The sequence below is a fragment of the Neomonachus schauinslandi genome, chromosome 4 (assembly GCF_002201575.2).
Source record: "Neomonachus schauinslandi chromosome 4, ASM220157v2, whole genome shotgun sequence".
NCBI classification, from domain to species: Eukaryota; Metazoa; Chordata; class Mammalia; order Carnivora; family Phocidae; genus Neomonachus; species Neomonachus schauinslandi.
Genome location: NC_058406.1, coordinates 69,495,364 through 69,512,335, shown reverse-complemented (window position 1 = coordinate 69,512,335; position 16,972 = coordinate 69,495,364). Strand labels below are relative to the sequence as shown.

The 16,972-nt window shown below is 39.2% G+C and overlaps 1 protein-coding gene across 1 annotated transcript in view; it reads left to right on the top strand.

The window, feature by feature from the left end:
• The window catches only part of LOC110580381 (SSX family member 2 interacting protein), a 41,800-nt gene extending 26,727 nt beyond the window's left edge, over nt 1-15,073 (top strand). Inside the window, exons 7-14 of the mRNA XM_021690064.2 lie at nt 454-529; nt 612-789; nt 3,911-4,061; nt 6,068-6,204; nt 6,526-6,699; nt 9,824-9,938; nt 10,241-10,406; nt 14,225-15,073. Of these exons, the coding sequence (XP_021545739.1) occupies nt 454-529; nt 612-789; nt 3,911-4,061; nt 6,068-6,204; nt 6,526-6,699; nt 9,824-9,938; nt 10,241-10,406; nt 14,225-14,399 (1,172 nt within the window). The 3' untranslated portion in view covers nt 14,400-15,073. The remainder of the gene's footprint in view (nt 1-453; nt 530-611; nt 790-3,910; nt 4,062-6,067; nt 6,205-6,525; nt 6,700-9,823; nt 9,939-10,240; nt 10,407-14,224) is intronic.
• The last annotated feature ends 1,899 nt before the right edge of the window (nt 15,074-16,972 follow it).

The following is a 16,972-nucleotide window of genomic DNA, read 5'->3' as shown; positions in this document are numbered from 1 at the left end:
CCATCCCTGCACTTGTAGCATGAAACTATATAAACAAATGGTGTGGCAGTGTTCTAATAAAACTTTATTTAGAAAATCAGGCAGCTGGCCTGCAGGCCGGAGTTTGCCAGCCCCAATGATAAAGTTAATAATGATAATAAAATAATATTTACAAGTACTTTAACTGTTTTAACAACTTCTTTTACTGTTCACAACAACTTTTGGGTAGATACTTTCATCATTCCCTCTGTATTGTTTCTTCATCAATACATTAGTAGTTAAATAACTGGTTAAGGTCTCAGGGCTTATCAGTGATGGAGAACTGGAACTTGAAATCTGGGCTGTTTGAGCCCAAATCCTAATCTATACCAGGTTGACTTATGTCTCCAGTGTGTATAGAGTGTGCTAGGGTTTTATACACTTAAACATATGTATGGTAAGAATTGGTTTTGTTTTGCATGTTCATGTTTGTAGCTATGGAAGTTTTAAATTATGTGGGGAGAGCCGATGGAAAAAGAGGCTCCTGGAGGACGGGTAAAACTGAGGCCAGGTAAGGTCCAATTTAAATTGATACATTTCATCAGCATTTTCTTTCTGTAACTGCATTTTCATACTGACAGTTTCTTTCTCAGGAATGAAGATGAAATGTATAAAATTCTCTTGAATGATTATGAATATCGTCAGAAACAAATCCTAATGGAAAATGCTGAACTTAAGAAGGTTCTTCAGCAAATGAAAAAGGAAATGATTTCTCTTCTTTCTCCCCAAAAGCAGAAACCTAGAGAAAGAGCAGATGATAGTACAGGAACTGTAAGTGGCTCTTTCCTCTCTAATACAGTTTCGGATTGCTAAGTCAAACAATTCAGACATTAGCTAGGTATTCCCAGTGGGGACACCCTTGGCATTTTGGACAGGATGCTCACTGCTGTACTGCCCCCAGTCACTGTGACGACAACAACAAGATGTCCCTGTATGTTTCTAGACATGGCCTGGGAGATGATGGAGGTGACTTTCCAAGGACTTACTCTGTGCCACACACTGAGAAGCACTTTAAGAGCACGGTCTCATTTCATTCTTCTAATCTGATGCTTTTCATACCATAATTATCCCCATTTTATAGCTGAGGAAACTGAGGCACACTCGTCCCATTGGCCTTAGTATCACACGTGGCAGAACTAGGATTTAAATCCAAGTCTGTCTCACCCCAGTGTTCATGTTTTTCACCACTGTGCTGAGTATCCTCTAAATAGTTTAGGTGTTGTGCACTTAAGCAGGCTTTACTTTCAGAGTGTAATGTTTGTTAACTTTGGGAACCAACTAATCATTCAGTCCAGAAATTTGCGGAATGTACATTATGTTCTGGTCCCTGGGAAGAAAAAGCTAAAAGGATTTTGACTTCTTCCTTTGTCTCAGTTGGGGCTGTTACGACAAACTACCATAGACTGGGTGGTTGAGAACAACAGAAATTTATTTTTTACAGTTCTGGCACTGGGAGGTTCAAACTCTGGCTGCCAGTAGGGTCAGTGTCTGGGGAGACTGTGTCTTCCTGGTTGCACATTGCCGGCTCCTTGCACCCTCACCCTGCCATGCTGGAAAGAGGAGAGCTCACCTGAGTCCCTTTTTAGGGGCACTCGTCCCATTCACGAGGACTCTACTTTTCATGACCTCCTCACTTCCCAGAGGCCCCACGTGGCTCTGAATACCCGCACATTGGACGTTAGGATTTCACCATGAATTCGAGGGAACATGAACATTCAGTCCATTGCATCCTTCAGGAAGCTCTTTTGGGGAGATGGGGCATGTGCAAAAGTAATTGTTACATATCTTAGCGGTAATAGGGTGGTACAAACATGCTGAACAAAGGAATTGTGGCAATCAAGAAGGCCTCACGGAGAAAGGGATATTTGAGTTGGTTCTTTAAAAATAAAGTGGGTGTTTTGGGGGTAGAAGCATGTGACACAAGAGGAGTAATACGTGCAGAGGTCGGGAAAAAACAAGTCCCATATGGTGAAAATTTCTTTTAACTTAATTGCTTTCCATGTTTAAATTCTGGATTCAGGCAAGTGACTAAAATCTGAAAATAACATTGATGGGAAATGCTAATTATCAGCAAGTCATCAGAACTTGTTTTTTAAACCTATGTGAGGGGATTATTTACCTTATGGTCAGTCTAACTGTTAAGCCCATCCCACCTTCCAGCTCTTTTTTCTTTCTTTCTTTAAAAAAGCATTACCTGAAGTTCTTTTAAACTCCCCAGTTCGGGACCTGCTTGACCTCCGCCTTTTCTCTCAAAGTCTGTCACTTTTTGTTGTGCACATGTACAAATGCCTCTCCAGAGTGAGCGGTTTCCGTTACTCCCGCAGCGCGTTCAGTTTTTGGCCCTGCCTTTACTAACATCCCCAGCCCGTGTGCAGCACAAGTCAGTAGTAAGTCAAGGACCCTTTCTCCTCGCCACTGCAGCCAGGGTAGTATCCTGTATGGTTCTTAAAAATTCAGCTGTTTACCTTTGGAGAAGCAATACTCTCAAGTATATTTCTTGTTTTCAAAAGATCTGTTTTTCTAGAATTTTTTTCTCTTACAATTTAATTCAGTCCTTCCTTTCTTTTAAGGATTTTGGAGCATCATAGCAAGAGGATAAGATTAACCTTAGAATGCCTAGGTAGCCTTGAGGTTTCATTAATTTGTTATTGTGCTTAAGTATAGCCAAAACATACACCCCAAATTCAAGTTAATTTTTTATTTTCATTTTGTGGTTTCAGAGTTTCAGTCTGGACAGTGTGAAGCAATTATTGTTCATTTTTTAAATAATGGATTTACAGTATTCTGGCAGGTTGTAGCTCCTTGGAAGAATTACTGGCAAGTAGCCCTAGAGGCTTGATTGGCAAGAATCAGAGTCACAGTGAGCTCCGTGCTGGACCTTTCCCCAACCTGCTTCCCATGGGAGAGCTTGACCTCTGGCAGCCTTTGGTGACCTGGGGCTATTGATACAGCTCTCCCGGCTGAGTCACTCCCTCATTCCTGCTGCACCTGCCTGTGGGAACAGTCTGATCGGCGTTTCTTTCATCTTCGATAGGTTTTCTTTTTTTCCCCAGCAAGATATTTTATTGTTCATATTAGGGAGGTATATCTCTGGAAGTATATCACTTTCCTGGATGTTAACAACAAATTTAGGACTTAGCAGATTATTATGCAGATATATACATATATACATATATATATACACACACACACACATACACACACATACATACATATACACATACACACACACATACATTATCTATGTAGCTGCAGATTATTTTGACATAATATATATTAGTACTGTTTCCCTATGTCCTTTATCCTGCTTTGATTCTATGTGATTCTGTGTCAGTGGTTTTCTGTATTTTCCTATGATTTAATGTCTTGGTAGAGTAAAAAGAAAAATAATCTCTAGTTTTATTTTTTTAAATTACATGAGAAAAATAGGATTCACAGTTGCTTACTTTGTAGATAATCTCACTGGTTTATTTATTTAAACAGCCTAGGATTAGAGATAAGTTGATCTAACTTCAGATCTCAGTTCTACCTCTTGGCTGTATGATAGTGGGCAGTATCTCTACTTCTCTAAGCATCATTTTTCCCACATTGTAACATGATTTGAGGATTAATTAGCTTGTGAGAGCTCTAACACAATACAGGACAAGTAGTGAATAACTCTTCCTCACACAGCTCCGTGACTCTTGTCACTAACCGTATTTGGATTCAAATTACATTTGAAGAGACTTGAGTTGGAGAATTTCTGTTTTTAATATTAGGTCATATATGCATAAGATACAGCACAGAAATGCTTTTGATAGTTATCTCTGATGATCAGTTTAATTACTACTGCCTGAGTATCTAGAGCCATTTTAAGATACCGGTCTTTCCTTTTCATCTTTCTTGCTTGTAGGTTATCTCTGATGCTGAAGAAGATGCTGGGGAACTGAGTAGGGAGAGTATGTGGGACCTTTCCTGTGAGACTGTGAGAGAGCAGCTTACCAACAGCATCAGAAAACAGTGGAGGATTTTGAAAAGTCATGTAGAAAAACTTGATAACCAAGGTAACTTCTCACTGTGTGCAGAGTGAGTTGTGACACTCAGCTCTTAATTTCAGTCACTTGGGAAGTCACGTTAGGGGGTCAGATCCTGAAGTACTTGAGCTCAATTTGGTGGTTTGATAATCAAGCTTCTATCTACTTCTGGAGGTGAGGTTTGAACCTCACTGGGAAATACTTTGCCCCTCCGTGAATCTTTCTCTGAAAAGAGGATATTATGTATCTCCATCTATTCTGAGTGCAGTGTACAGTTGAATAAAGTGAACTGAGTCTCTTACTGATCTTGGGAATTAAGAATTATTAATCGTGATATGGTATAAATATGAACCTGTTGCTTATCGTTCCTAGGTACTTGCATACTCCTGGTTCCTAATTTATTTTTAAATTATTTTCAAAATAATAGATGTTTAATATAAAATCTCAATTAGGAAGTATATGAAGTAGAATATTCAGGTTTCTGTTCCCTATACATGACACTTAACAGTTTGGTGCTTATCTTTCTAGATTTTTTCTGTAGGCCTTTACAAAATATACATTTTTTAAAGATTTTATTTATTCATTTGATAGCACAGGTAGGGGGAGCAGCAAGCAGAGGGAGAAGGAGAAAGCAGACTCCCCGCTGAGCAAGGAGCTCAATGTGGGACTTGATCCCAGAAGCCTGGGATCATGACCTGAGCCAAAGGCAGAAGCTCAACTGACTGAGCCACCCAGGCGCCCACAAAATATTTATTTAAAAATATATAAAAAACTGGGGTGCCTGGGTGGCTCAGTCAAACGTCTGACTCTTGGTTTCGGCTTAAGTCATGATCTCAGGGTCATGGGATTGAGCCCCATGTGGAGCTCTGCACTCAGTGGAGAGTCTGCTTGAGATTCTCTCTCTCTTCCTCTCCCTCTGCCCCTCCCCGTGCTCGTACTCACTCGCTCACTCTCTCAAATAAATAAAATCTTTAAAAAATATATAAAAACAAAAATTGAATATTACATATTTTTACTACACTGCTTTTTTCATTTAACAGTGTATTATTTTAGACACCATTTCCTGTCACTGTAGATAGTATAGATCTACACTGATGAATGTGTTCTTAATATTTTATATTCGTTAAAGTTTGCATTCTTTTAAATCAAGAAAATTAAGGTTTCTGCTCGGTAAATGAAGTCTGTTGAAAGAAAATTTATTCTGAATGTCAAAAGTCACAAGATAACTGTCAATTGTCTTTAGTAGTAAAGAGTAATCAGCAAAATTTTGTACTAAAATTAATTTACATGAGATTTTATTGATTTCAGTTGCCATCTCTTAGTAAATGGCAAGTATGTTTGGACTTCCTGTTTGTTAAATAGGAATTTGCAAGATTTGTAGCACTGCATTGATCTTTGAAGAAGAGTCAAAAGTAGTTTATGGATTTGTTAATTATTTTTCTCTTTTGTGAATATAGGTTGTCCATTTTTTTAAAGATTTTTTTTATTTATTTGAGAGAGTGAGTGAGCAAGTGAGAGAGAGAGCACGAGCAGGGTGAGGGGCAGAGGGAGAAGCAGGCTTCCTACTGAGCAGGGAGCCCAATGCGGGGCTCCGATCCCTGGACTCTGGGATCATGACCTGAGCCAAAGGCAGATGCTTATAGGTTGTCCATTTTTAATTAGGACACAGTCTTGAATAAATATGGATTTCAAATTAAATGTTCATAGTAGAACTATTAGTAAAGATATCATTTTAGTCCAAAAATAGTACGAATTTGTAGTTGTCATGAATCCCTTATAATAAGTTGCTTTGCTTTTTAAATTTTTTCATAGTGCTAAAAAAAAAAATTTTTTTTTCATAGTGCTAAAATACTATAAATATAGTTGTATTATTATAGCTTATGAAATTTTTAAAGGGCAAAGGGAATAAGTATCTTTTAGAAAACCTATGAGATTCTAGAAAGAAATTCTGAGAGCCTTGATTTTTAAATATAATTCAAAAAACACCATAAACTGAGTGGTGAAAAGCCTATGTCAAATGACTGGTTTTATGTTAGTTTCAAAGGTACACCTAGAAGGTTTTAATGATGAAGACGTAATCTCACGACAAGACCACGAACAAGAAACTGAAAAACTCGAGTTAGAAATTCAGCAGTGTAAAGAAATGATTAAAACTCAGCAGCAGCTTTTACAGGTAAATGTGAGTTGCCTTTTCAAGCTGTTTTCCCATGAGAATGGCCAGGATTTTACACCTTACTAGATTTTTATTCCCATTTTTCAGAAGATCTGTAGTGTTTGTCATTTCTCTGCTCTAAATTCTTCGCTTGCTAACAGGTAGAACGCAGGCCATTCCTCAGGCGGGGCTTCGTCAACTGCAAAACGAGAATCCTCCGTTGACTTTCCGGTTTTCCATCGTTTCTGTCCTTCCCCTAAAGTTTGACCCTGCTTCCCTTTAATTTTAACTGGGAGCATTGCAGGGACCCTCTGGAACTTACTATGTTTTAAAATTTAATAGCAGCAGCTGGCTACTGCATGCGATGATGATACCACCTCACTGCTCCGAGACTGTTACTTGCTGGAGGAAAAGGAGCGCCTCAAGGAAGAGTGGTCCCTGTTTAAAGAGCAAAAAAAGAATTTTGAGAAGGAAAGACGAAGCTTTACAGATGCGGCTATTCGCCTAGGATTGGAGGTATTTTCAACGAGTAGCTTTTCTTGCAGAGCTTTTGAAAGTTCTGGGAGGCCCAGTGGAATGCATCCAAGTTCTGCCTTTCATCGTTTCCTTGCCGTCCAGTTTGTTTTTTTGTCAAGTAGTTTACCAGTGATCTTACAAATAACGTGAACTGGAAGGGATTGGAAGCACGTGAACTACTTTAGAAAGGGTATCGTTCTGCCTTTACCAGATTTGGGAATTGAAACTTTTTTTTTTTTTTAGAAAACCGTAAGCCTCCATTATCCCCTCTGGGTTGGCTTTCCTACTGGTAAGTGTTTAGCTTCCCACAGGAGATCTTTCTTGGACATTTGTGACCTGTCCACTGTCAGTAGGTGCAGCGTCAAAAGACAGTGCAACCGAGAGCCTGTTTGTTGTTTAAAAAGGAGGGAGGGAGGGAGGGGAGTACAGAACAGAAGTTCTCCCCACCACCACCCAGCGATGTGTGCAAACACCTTCCACAGCTCGCTTTTTTACTTAACGATGTATTAACCTACATGTTTCCCTTTCAAAAATTATAGAAGTAATGTGAGAACATGTTTTCAAAAATAAAAACCCGCACAAAAAGCCAAAAGTGAAAAAATACCACCCATTCTTATCTCCAGTTTGGTTCCTTCGAGGTAACCACTAAGTTTGTAATTCTTCTGGGAAGTATGTTTTTAACTTTAATGTACTTCAGCCTTTTTTCCTTGATAAGTCTGTTGATTCCCCTGCTGTGAAAGATAAAAAATTTCCTATCCTTATCCTACCTCCCATCTACACTATTTCTCACCTACATACATGACTTCTTCATTATATTGTTACTTTTTTAAACTAACTTTTTAAAAATGGTTTCTTCTGGTTGACTTTTTTTTTTTTCTTTAAATAGAATGTTTAATGCTTCCATTCCATGTCTGCTCCCCTTGAGACAGTATCAGTTTGTCCCCACAATGAAAGATGAAGACATTCTTGGGTTCACCTTGTTCCCTTTCTCTTGTCCTTCTACTTTGCAGTTTTTATCTCTGCTTTTCTTTTTCATTGTCAAGTGTTAGCCTGTAAGGTAATCCAGTTGTAAGTACTTTGTGCAAGATTGAGACTTAACATTTGAAAGAACACTGATATCATCATGATTCTGTAAATGTTACTCATTCTCTAACCTAGTAACACATTTGGCCACCTAGGAAATAGTCTGTTACTAAGAATCTGCCATCTGGGAGAGAATCTTTAATATATCCCTGTGTAGTGAATCCTTTGACTTTTCTTTGTAGCTCCTTTATGATTTCCTGACTCACATTCAGCTTATGTCTCATGTTATCTTCTTTCTTGGGTTCCTTTTTCAATTTGCTGTATTACTTTCTTGAGTAATTTTTTTTGTGAAGTATTGTGTGAGTGAAAAATATTCTGAATTCTAGAATATCCAAAAATACATTCATATGATTGGTTTGGCTGGATATAGAATTTAGTTTCCAACTTTTTTCCCTCAAAACTTACTCCATTTTTTCTACTGTTTGGTTTTACTAATGAGGAGCCTGTTTAATATATAACCTACATATACCGTACTTTGTGGATATCCTGCTTTGTTTTTTCCTTCTCTCCTTCTTCTGTCCTTCTTTTTATATTCTTAAAGTTCTAACATTTTACTAGGCTGTATCTAGGTGTAGCTTCTTTTCAGCCTCAAGACACTATATTTCTTCAATTTAGGGATATTTTCTTTGATTCTGTATTTTTTCCTTCTTTGACTTCTCTTGTATTCTGGAACACTTTTATTAGACAAATGATTGGTCTTCTGACTACATCTGTAGATTGACTTTATGTTCTTTGTTTTGTTTTTTGTTTTTTTTTTTTAAGATTTTATGTATTTATTTGAGACAGAGAGCATGAGAGGGAGGAGGGTCAGAGGGAGAAGCAGACTCCCTGCCGAGCAGGGAGCCTGATGCGGGACTCGATCCCGGGACTCCAGGATCATGACCTGAGCCGAAGGCAGTCGCTTAACCAACTGAGCCACCCAGGCGCCCGATTGACTTTATGTTCTGAGTTCGGGGATATTCTCTCACTTTTAACTCTTCACTTCATCCACTGAGTTTTTATTTTAGATTTATCTTTTAAGTTCTCTCATGTCTTCATTTTTTGCTTTTCCATGTATATAGCACTATATTATTTTACAGATGTTCATAAATCTAATCATTTGTGTTAGAATTTTTTTTTAAAGGGTCTCTTGAACTATCTGTTATCTGTGGTCAGTTATCTTGGCTGTTTTTCTTTCATGCTCTTAGTTTTCTTCAAATGTCTGGTGATGCATAATTTTGTATTAGTATTTAGGAATGAAAGACTATATTCTGTTTAAGTAGCTAGCATGGATGTCCTCCACAGCTGTGAAAATCTGTCTTATCAATAGCTAACTTTCTCAGAAAATTTGCACCAGCATTTTCTCCTAACTTCTGGGAACCTGTTTCTGGGTCCCTGTCTCCCAGCCTGTTCCAAGAGATACTCCGGCTACTTTGTGTACCGCCCCCAGCTCTCTGCAGGAGGATCTGTCTGCCTCTGGACTCTGGGGCCAATGGGGCCAGGGAAGGATGAGATGGAAGCGTGAAGACCTGAGGGCTGAGGGAGAGTCTAGGATGATCGGCCGGTGGGAAGGGGAAAGTCTGACATGTGCCCTCTTGTGGCTTAGTGGTGGTGGCTGCTGATGCTGGTAGGTGGTTAGAGGCCCAGAGCAATGCCCGGGGAAGTCACAGCTCCTTTTTCTCAAGTGATTCATTTGCAGTGGGTATTTTTCTGTTTTTTTGGTAATTCTATATAATGTTCTGTATGTTCAGGAGTTATGCTAATATGCTGTTTTTTGTTTTTGTTTTTGTTTTTTTTTGCATTGTCCATTTGAGTTTACTCAAAACGGGTGTGAAAATAGTGATGAGTTGGTTTATTAGGTGAAATGGGTCGTTTTTTATTTCTTAAATATAATTTTCTTCAATGAAATTTTTCTTAGTTTTCTAGGTTAATTCATTTGATTTACAAAATCTTTATGATAGCCAGAAAGCAAACACCAGCAGCTGCAGAAGTGATGGGAAATGCCAACAATGTGAATGTTGAAATGTTGATCAATATTTCTTTGGTTTGCTTGTTATGATAGAGAAAGGCATTTGAAGAAGAAAGAGCCAGTTGGTTAAAGCAACAGTTTTTAAATATGACTACCTTTGACCACCAGAACTCAGAAAATATGAAACTTTTCAGTGCCTTCCCAGGAAGTGAGTACTTCATTAACCCTTTAATCTGAAAATGCATGTAAATAAAATACTGTCCATTATTAATGCAAAACTTTGGAGATCACCAAATATTTTAAAAACTAGATCCTTAGATGTTTATGGAATATGCATAAGAGATGGCGAGATTAGCTAGACCAGAGTTGGGGGCTGGAGTGGCCACCCACATTAACTTGTTCTACCTCAGACCTCACTCCCCTGCAGATGATCATCATAGCTAATGTCCTTCACCTTGTTTGCTACCTCACCATATGCACTGCCTTTGTCCACATTCTTTCTTTTCACAGGTTCTGATCGGGACAGTCTTACAGTGCACTCGAGGCCACGGCAGAAGAAGCCTCACGGTGTGTCTAACGGGTCTCCGGTTTGCACATCCAAACTTACTAAGTCTCTTCCTGCTTCTCCTTCTACTTCGGACTTTTGCCAGACGCGTTCCTGTGCATCTGCACATAGGTATTGTAGGGGGTCTAGCAGGTGGTCTGTCCCACTGCTGGATCCGCACTGCTGGGGGCAAGTAGGCATGTCTGTAGTGTTAGCAGCGGGAGTGGCTTTGGAGAGGGATTTAGTAGATTGATTATTCATTGTGCAAATATTTATTGGGTGGTCATCATATAAGGACACCTGCTGGTGCTGGGAATACAGTAGCGAACGAGGTGGGTCTGGTCCCTGCCTGCTGGGAGCCAGATCATATAATGTTGTTCCTTTCATTTCACGTCCAAAATACAAAATAATTAAAATACAGTCTCATTTACAGGAATCGCTTAGTATTTTGAATTCTTTAATTTTGTTAAATAGAAGGATATTTTCACAGTCTTTGCAGAGTATATATTTTAAAATTTCTTTTGCTATGCCTATTTTATTGGTGTTGAAGGGCAAAGAACTGAGAAAAATGTCCTCATCGTGATTGGTAAAGATCTGTGCCCAGGGATGACAGGGTCAAAAAAAGTTGCTTCCCTTCCCCCAGGAAACCCATATATTTCTATTAACGGATGCATTTTGGTACTTTTCTCTGTCTCACGTTGTTAAATCATTTTCTAAGGTATAATGTCAATATTTTACCTCAGAGCCTATTCCAATATTAATAAGCTGAGCACATAGAACATTCCTAGTGAGAGAGGAATAGAAAAGAGCAAAGGGATACCTTGGAAAGTGTGGTGGTGATCTTTCCTCTTAACCAAAGTAGGAGACAGTGTCATGGGGGCCTGCGTGTTTGGCACATGCCCGAGAGAGCAGGGGTTGGGGCTCTGGCACACTAGACCTGTGGTAGTGAGAGGCTGATGTGGACCTAAGTGTTGGAAGAAACCCACTAGCCCTTGGACCAAGAATTGTTGAATAAATGAATTTCAAAACAAAAATATGAAGCCCTGTATATATTGTTGATTTGTAAAAGAATTAGGACTCTAAACATTTAGGGGCAAGAAAGAGCGTGGGAAGAGTCCTCTAGGCAAGTGTAGGGACCCCAAAGGCGGGACGCTGGTGTGTTTGTGGAGGGCAAGTGGTGTTAGCGAGCAAGACCAAGAGGGGAGAGGGGTTGGTGGAAGGTGGGCAGGGGTCACATCCTATAAGGCCCTGGGTGAGTAGATGAGGATACAAACTTTTTTATGTAAAAGTTCAGATACATACAAGTGTCGAGAGAATAAGGTCATGATGCCCTGTATACGCATCACCCAGCTTCTCTCATGACCATTATCAACTCATGACCATGTTGTTCATCCAGAACCCCGCTCTGCTGCCCCCACACACATGCACGTACCTGACATCTCATTTGTAAAGTATTTAGTCAGTATCTGTTAGGTCAGATATTGTTCTAAGGGCAACAGGAAAAGCACTGGAGATGTGTAAGCAGGAGAGTGGGAAAAAAAAGTCTGTTTGAAAAGATGACTGTTCTCTCATGTGGGAAGCAGACTGTAGGAGCCCCGTGCTGTGAGCCAGGAGACGTGGTTAGGAGGCTCCCGGGGAGTCGCGGGGAGACAGTTGCCATTTAGACAAGGGTCGTCACATGAAGGTAGACAGGACGGGATTTGGAATATATTTTGCAGTTAGAGCCAACAGATTAAGTGATGGGTTGAGTATGGGAAGTGAGTTTGATTTACAATCAAAAGGTACTGTAAGCTCAGAGTATTTTCTTATACAGAATGTTATTAAACTCCCAAGTTTGACCAATCCGAACGATCTGTATAAATAACACAAATTCTAGTCACCAATTTAAAATAATGCATTCTGTATCCAAGAGAGAATATAGCAGTTGCCTCGATTATTTTTATGTCTCTACAATTCTTACTTTTTAATCTTATTATTTTTAGTTAAGAAATATTTGACATAATAATCCTTTGGGACATTATTTTGTGTTTAACAAAGGTAAGTCCAGCATTTAGTACCTACATCACAGGGTGTTAGGAGATTTCAGTGATGATACATACAGAGCACTTAAAACAGTACTTAATACATGTAAACCTATATGGATTGTAAAAGTGCTTTTTTCTCTCATGTAGTCCGAGGGCGAAACAACATCAGTGGCATAGAAACAGAATTTTGAGCATAAAGAAACTCCATTGAGCTATTCATGTTCATGGTCACCGGGCTCTGAAGATAAAACCTAGAAAAGAGTTGTGTTACTAGTTACCAGGAGAGAAGCTGTGGAGCCTGACATAGTTCTCAAAATTTTAAGTTATTTGGTAAATTTGGACTCCTTGCTCCTGAAGCACCTTGGATCTGGGTTTATAATAAGATCATAGCGGGGCGCCTGGGTGGCTCAGTTGGTTAAGCGACTGCCTTCGGCTCAGGTCATGATCCTGGAGTCCCGGGATCGAGTCCCACGTCAGGCTCCCTGCTCAGCGGGGGGTCTGCTTCCCCCTCTGCCCTCTTCCCTCTCGTGCTCTCTGTCTCTCACTCTCTCTCTCTCAAATAAATAAATAAAATCTTTAAAAAAAAAGATCATAGCAAAACGAATAGGAGTATTTGTAGCTAATATCTACGGCAACAACCTCATTCCTCCTTCACTGTAGAATGGAATCTTACACAAAGTAATTCGGGTACAAATTTTTGGAGAGAATTTAGTTGCTCCTTGATCCCATCTCGTCTGAGATGGCAGGGTTTCTGAGGGCTGAATTATAAGCAAGTTCCTTTTTTTTTTTTTTTTTTTAAGTATTGGCATATAAGCCTAAGTAAAATTTTTAATTGTTTTGGGTTTCGATTCTTAGAATTAAAGCAACATATTTTTTTTAGGATTGCCACACTGAGGTTGAGTTAGTAAACCAAAGACACAAAAAATGCACATTTAGGGAAAAAATGTACATTTGTGAAAAAAATTACATAAGATATTCAGTTGATAAAAGTGTATCATTTGTTGACTTACCCCATTAGATTTGAAAGTAAATCATTTAGGCAGATTTTTTTTAACATTTTACTTGAGAGAGAGAGCGTGAGTGGGGGAGGTGGTGTGCAGAGGCCGAGGGAGAAGCAGGGAGCCTGACCTGGGGCTCCATCCCAGGATTCCAGGATCATGACCTGAGCCGAAGGCAGACACTTAACCGACTGAGCCACCCAGGTGCCCCAGATTTTTCTGTTTTGTGGCTGGCCACAGAGCATACCTCTCAGATTGTGTCACTGAAGGGTAGCAGCTGTGTCTCTGTCAGCCACTAAGATTGTTACTCCGTGACACAATTAATTGAGCATTGGTTTAAGCGCTTAATATGTGTTAACTCAGTTCCACCCAACCCTATGAGATAGATACTATTATTTCCATTTTACAGCTGCGGAAGCTGAAGAACAGTGACATAGCTGAGCGGTCCAGCTGGGATGAGCTTAAACCATCTGACTTCAGAGTCCGGACTCCTTACTGCCTTTGTAGGCACTCGTTAAATAGCTATGTGGGTGAATGGCTGGGTAGAGGAAAGCATGCATGAGCAAATGGATGTGTAAAGAAGAAAACAATAAAGAGATTATAAAATAGTGGCCGGAAGATGGGGACATCGGGGGACACGAGCTTTCAAAGCCCACATGTTCTGTCTATCTTAGGCTTCAGTTGTGTAGAGAGCTTCAGAGTAGACCAAAGAAATAAGTAAGTAGATGGGTAAACAGATAAATAGGTGGGATATATAAGATAAAAGTGATAAATTAGACCATTTTGAAACACTTCTTTGTTCCTAATCTGTGTGTCCTCAAAATTACTTAGCATAGGACAAGGGGGCACTTCGAATGTAGGCCTTCAGGCAGAGCTTAAGGATAAAAGGAGGAGGAGATGATTATTAAGATCTGTCTTTTCCCAACAGTTCCATCAATGTACTGAATATAACTCCTGAAGAAACTAAACCAAATCAGGTTGGAAGAGAAGGTACAAATCAGAAATGGAGCATGGCCTCAAGACCTGGATCACAGGAAGGTTGCTACAGTGGGTGTTCCTCGACCTACACAAACTCCCATGTAGAAAAAGATGACTTACCTTAGACGTGTGGACTGGAATTGTTCTCATCAGCACATTCATCAGATTTCACATCTGAGTTGAAACAGGGTGTGTCATAAAGTCAGTCATATCTAATGATTGAAGATGGTCTGAGGTGTTTGTTTGGACTTTCCTGTCCCTCCCCCAAAGAGCTAAAATGTTGAATCTATTTAAAAGGATATAAAAGCTTTGGATATGTATTTTGAGTAACAGAAGCATCTGGTTCTGTGAATAAAGGAATGTATATGTTTGGATGGAAACAGAAGCACTAGAATGAGTTTCCTCTTATAGGTATTAAAAATAGCACTTTTAGGAAACTGATTATTGTAAATGATTAATTTTGTCTCATATATAGTTGGCGTTGGAAGTTTAGCCTTTACTTGAATGTATACTGTAGATTTTTAACAAAGCAAGTTTTATATTTATTATGTTTAGTGTGATTTGAAATGTCCTCTTTCATATGTTTTAAATAAAGTGAAATTTATGTTTTGTACATAGATATACACGATTATGTTAAGAGGCTTTAAGATTTAAAAATTTTACACACCCATATTATAGTATTTCATGCCAATAACATTTTTAGTGGTGTTCTGTTTACAGATGTATGAGAGCCATTGCCACGTTATGTTCAAGAATTTTTTGAATGCATCTGAGCAATAAATACTCAAAAGCTGTTCCACGAAGCTAACTTCTTTAGATAATTATCATTGCTAACCTGACATTTCTGAGATTTCTATAGCAGTAGACTTTTATATATAATTTTACAAGGACTTTTGATGATAGGGTAGTACAGGCAAGATAACAACATACCTTTGAATGAAATGATTTAAGAATATTGGTTTAAGATATTTGGGATGGTAGAAGATATTTATGGTGATATTTTCTTTACTAGATGGGGACCACCAGTACCACAACATCTCTACCAGCTCGGGCTTGGTATAGTTGCCAATAAATTCAGGGTGTTAGCTGCTAATGATAAATCTGACAATGTAAAAAGCATCCGATTTTATCTTACTATTCTCCTCCCACTCTGGACAAACTTGGGTCATCTCGCTTTCAGAACTGATTACATGTTTCTTCACGTCGTTATTGATGATGATCACCGTAGGCCCAGGACTTTTACGAGAAAGCTTCAGCGCCTAACCCTGTGTGTACATAGAAGCCTGCACAGATCGGCCTGGCTAGATCCTGCAAAGCTCGTCTGCCTTCCCGTTCTCTAGTCAGTTCAGCCGCGGACATACACTCACTCATATGGCTGTTCCCTTCATCATCTGAAAAATAGTCTTATTTTTGTCGTCCATTCACTATATATGAGTTTGGGTAGCAGCACCATTTTTTCAGGGCTGATAGACTATCACTGAATGTCTTACGTTAATGAAACCACCTGTAACAAAATAACCCCATTTTTAGTCTCGAGAAGCTGGCTCTTAAAGCAGCCACTCACAACCTTCCGTTTGATGCATGGTCACTTCTTCACGGTTTAAAATATTAGAACTGATAGAAAATTTCTAGGATCATACCATATTCCAGAAGAAGAAAGACCTGAGCTTTGGGGCGCCTGGGTGGCTCAGTCGTTAAGTGTCTGCCTTCAGCTCAGGTCATGATCCCAGGGTCCTGGGATCGAGCCCCGCATCGGGCTCCCTGCTCCGCAGGAGGCCTGCTTCTCCCTCTCCCACTCCCCCTGCTTGTGTTCCCTCTCTCGCTGTGTTTCTCTCTGTCAAATAAAATCTTAAAAAAAAAAGAAGAAGAAAGAGCTGAGCTTTAATTTTTTTACAATTGAGCCGTCACGTGATCAAAGAAAGGCAATCAATTTTTTTTAAAATAGTCCATGATACATTTGTCAGGAATTTTTTTGTCAGGGGTTTCCATGATAACCTTTGCCAGAAAAGAACATTTTAATGTTTAAAGTAAATCTTACTCCAGGGAATAATGCATTCCATGACAGTGGATTTCTACAAAGGAGCATCTGTTTTTTGTTGTGTTTCCATTTTAAGTGGGTTGAATTCTCATATTGGAAAGAAAAATTCCTTGAGACCTACTTTGAAATCTAAGGTGTGGGAAAAAAAAAAAACCGGTAAAATGAAACAGCCAGGTTCATTGTATTTTTGGTAAAAAGTCTGCATAGATCTGCTAGAAGTCGTATGTTTGACCTAGCAGTGTCCATTTTGCTTTACTGTAAATTCCAACGCCAAAGGGATTCCCAGTCATGCTAAACTTCCCAGGTTATTGGAATGGTTTCTATGTTGGAAAGCTCCTGACTTCACACCTGCAACTCCTAGGATTTTGCAGGGTACTTATAATCCAGCTATGCTGCGGTCTTATATTTAGCCGTGATTAGATGATGGTACCACAGGGAACCTTAGGTTTCAAGTCCTCCTGATAAACGTTTTCTTGTTCATCAATATGTAAATCTGGAATCTTGTACCTCGTTTGTTTTTACATGGCATCCGTTTTGAATTCCTCTTTTCATTTTGAATTTTCAAAGGACAAAAGTGGCAAAGAAAATTTAAGGGAAAGGTTTTATTTCCTACTCTTAAACTTATATATCTTGAATTTATGATGATGAGAAACATAGAAG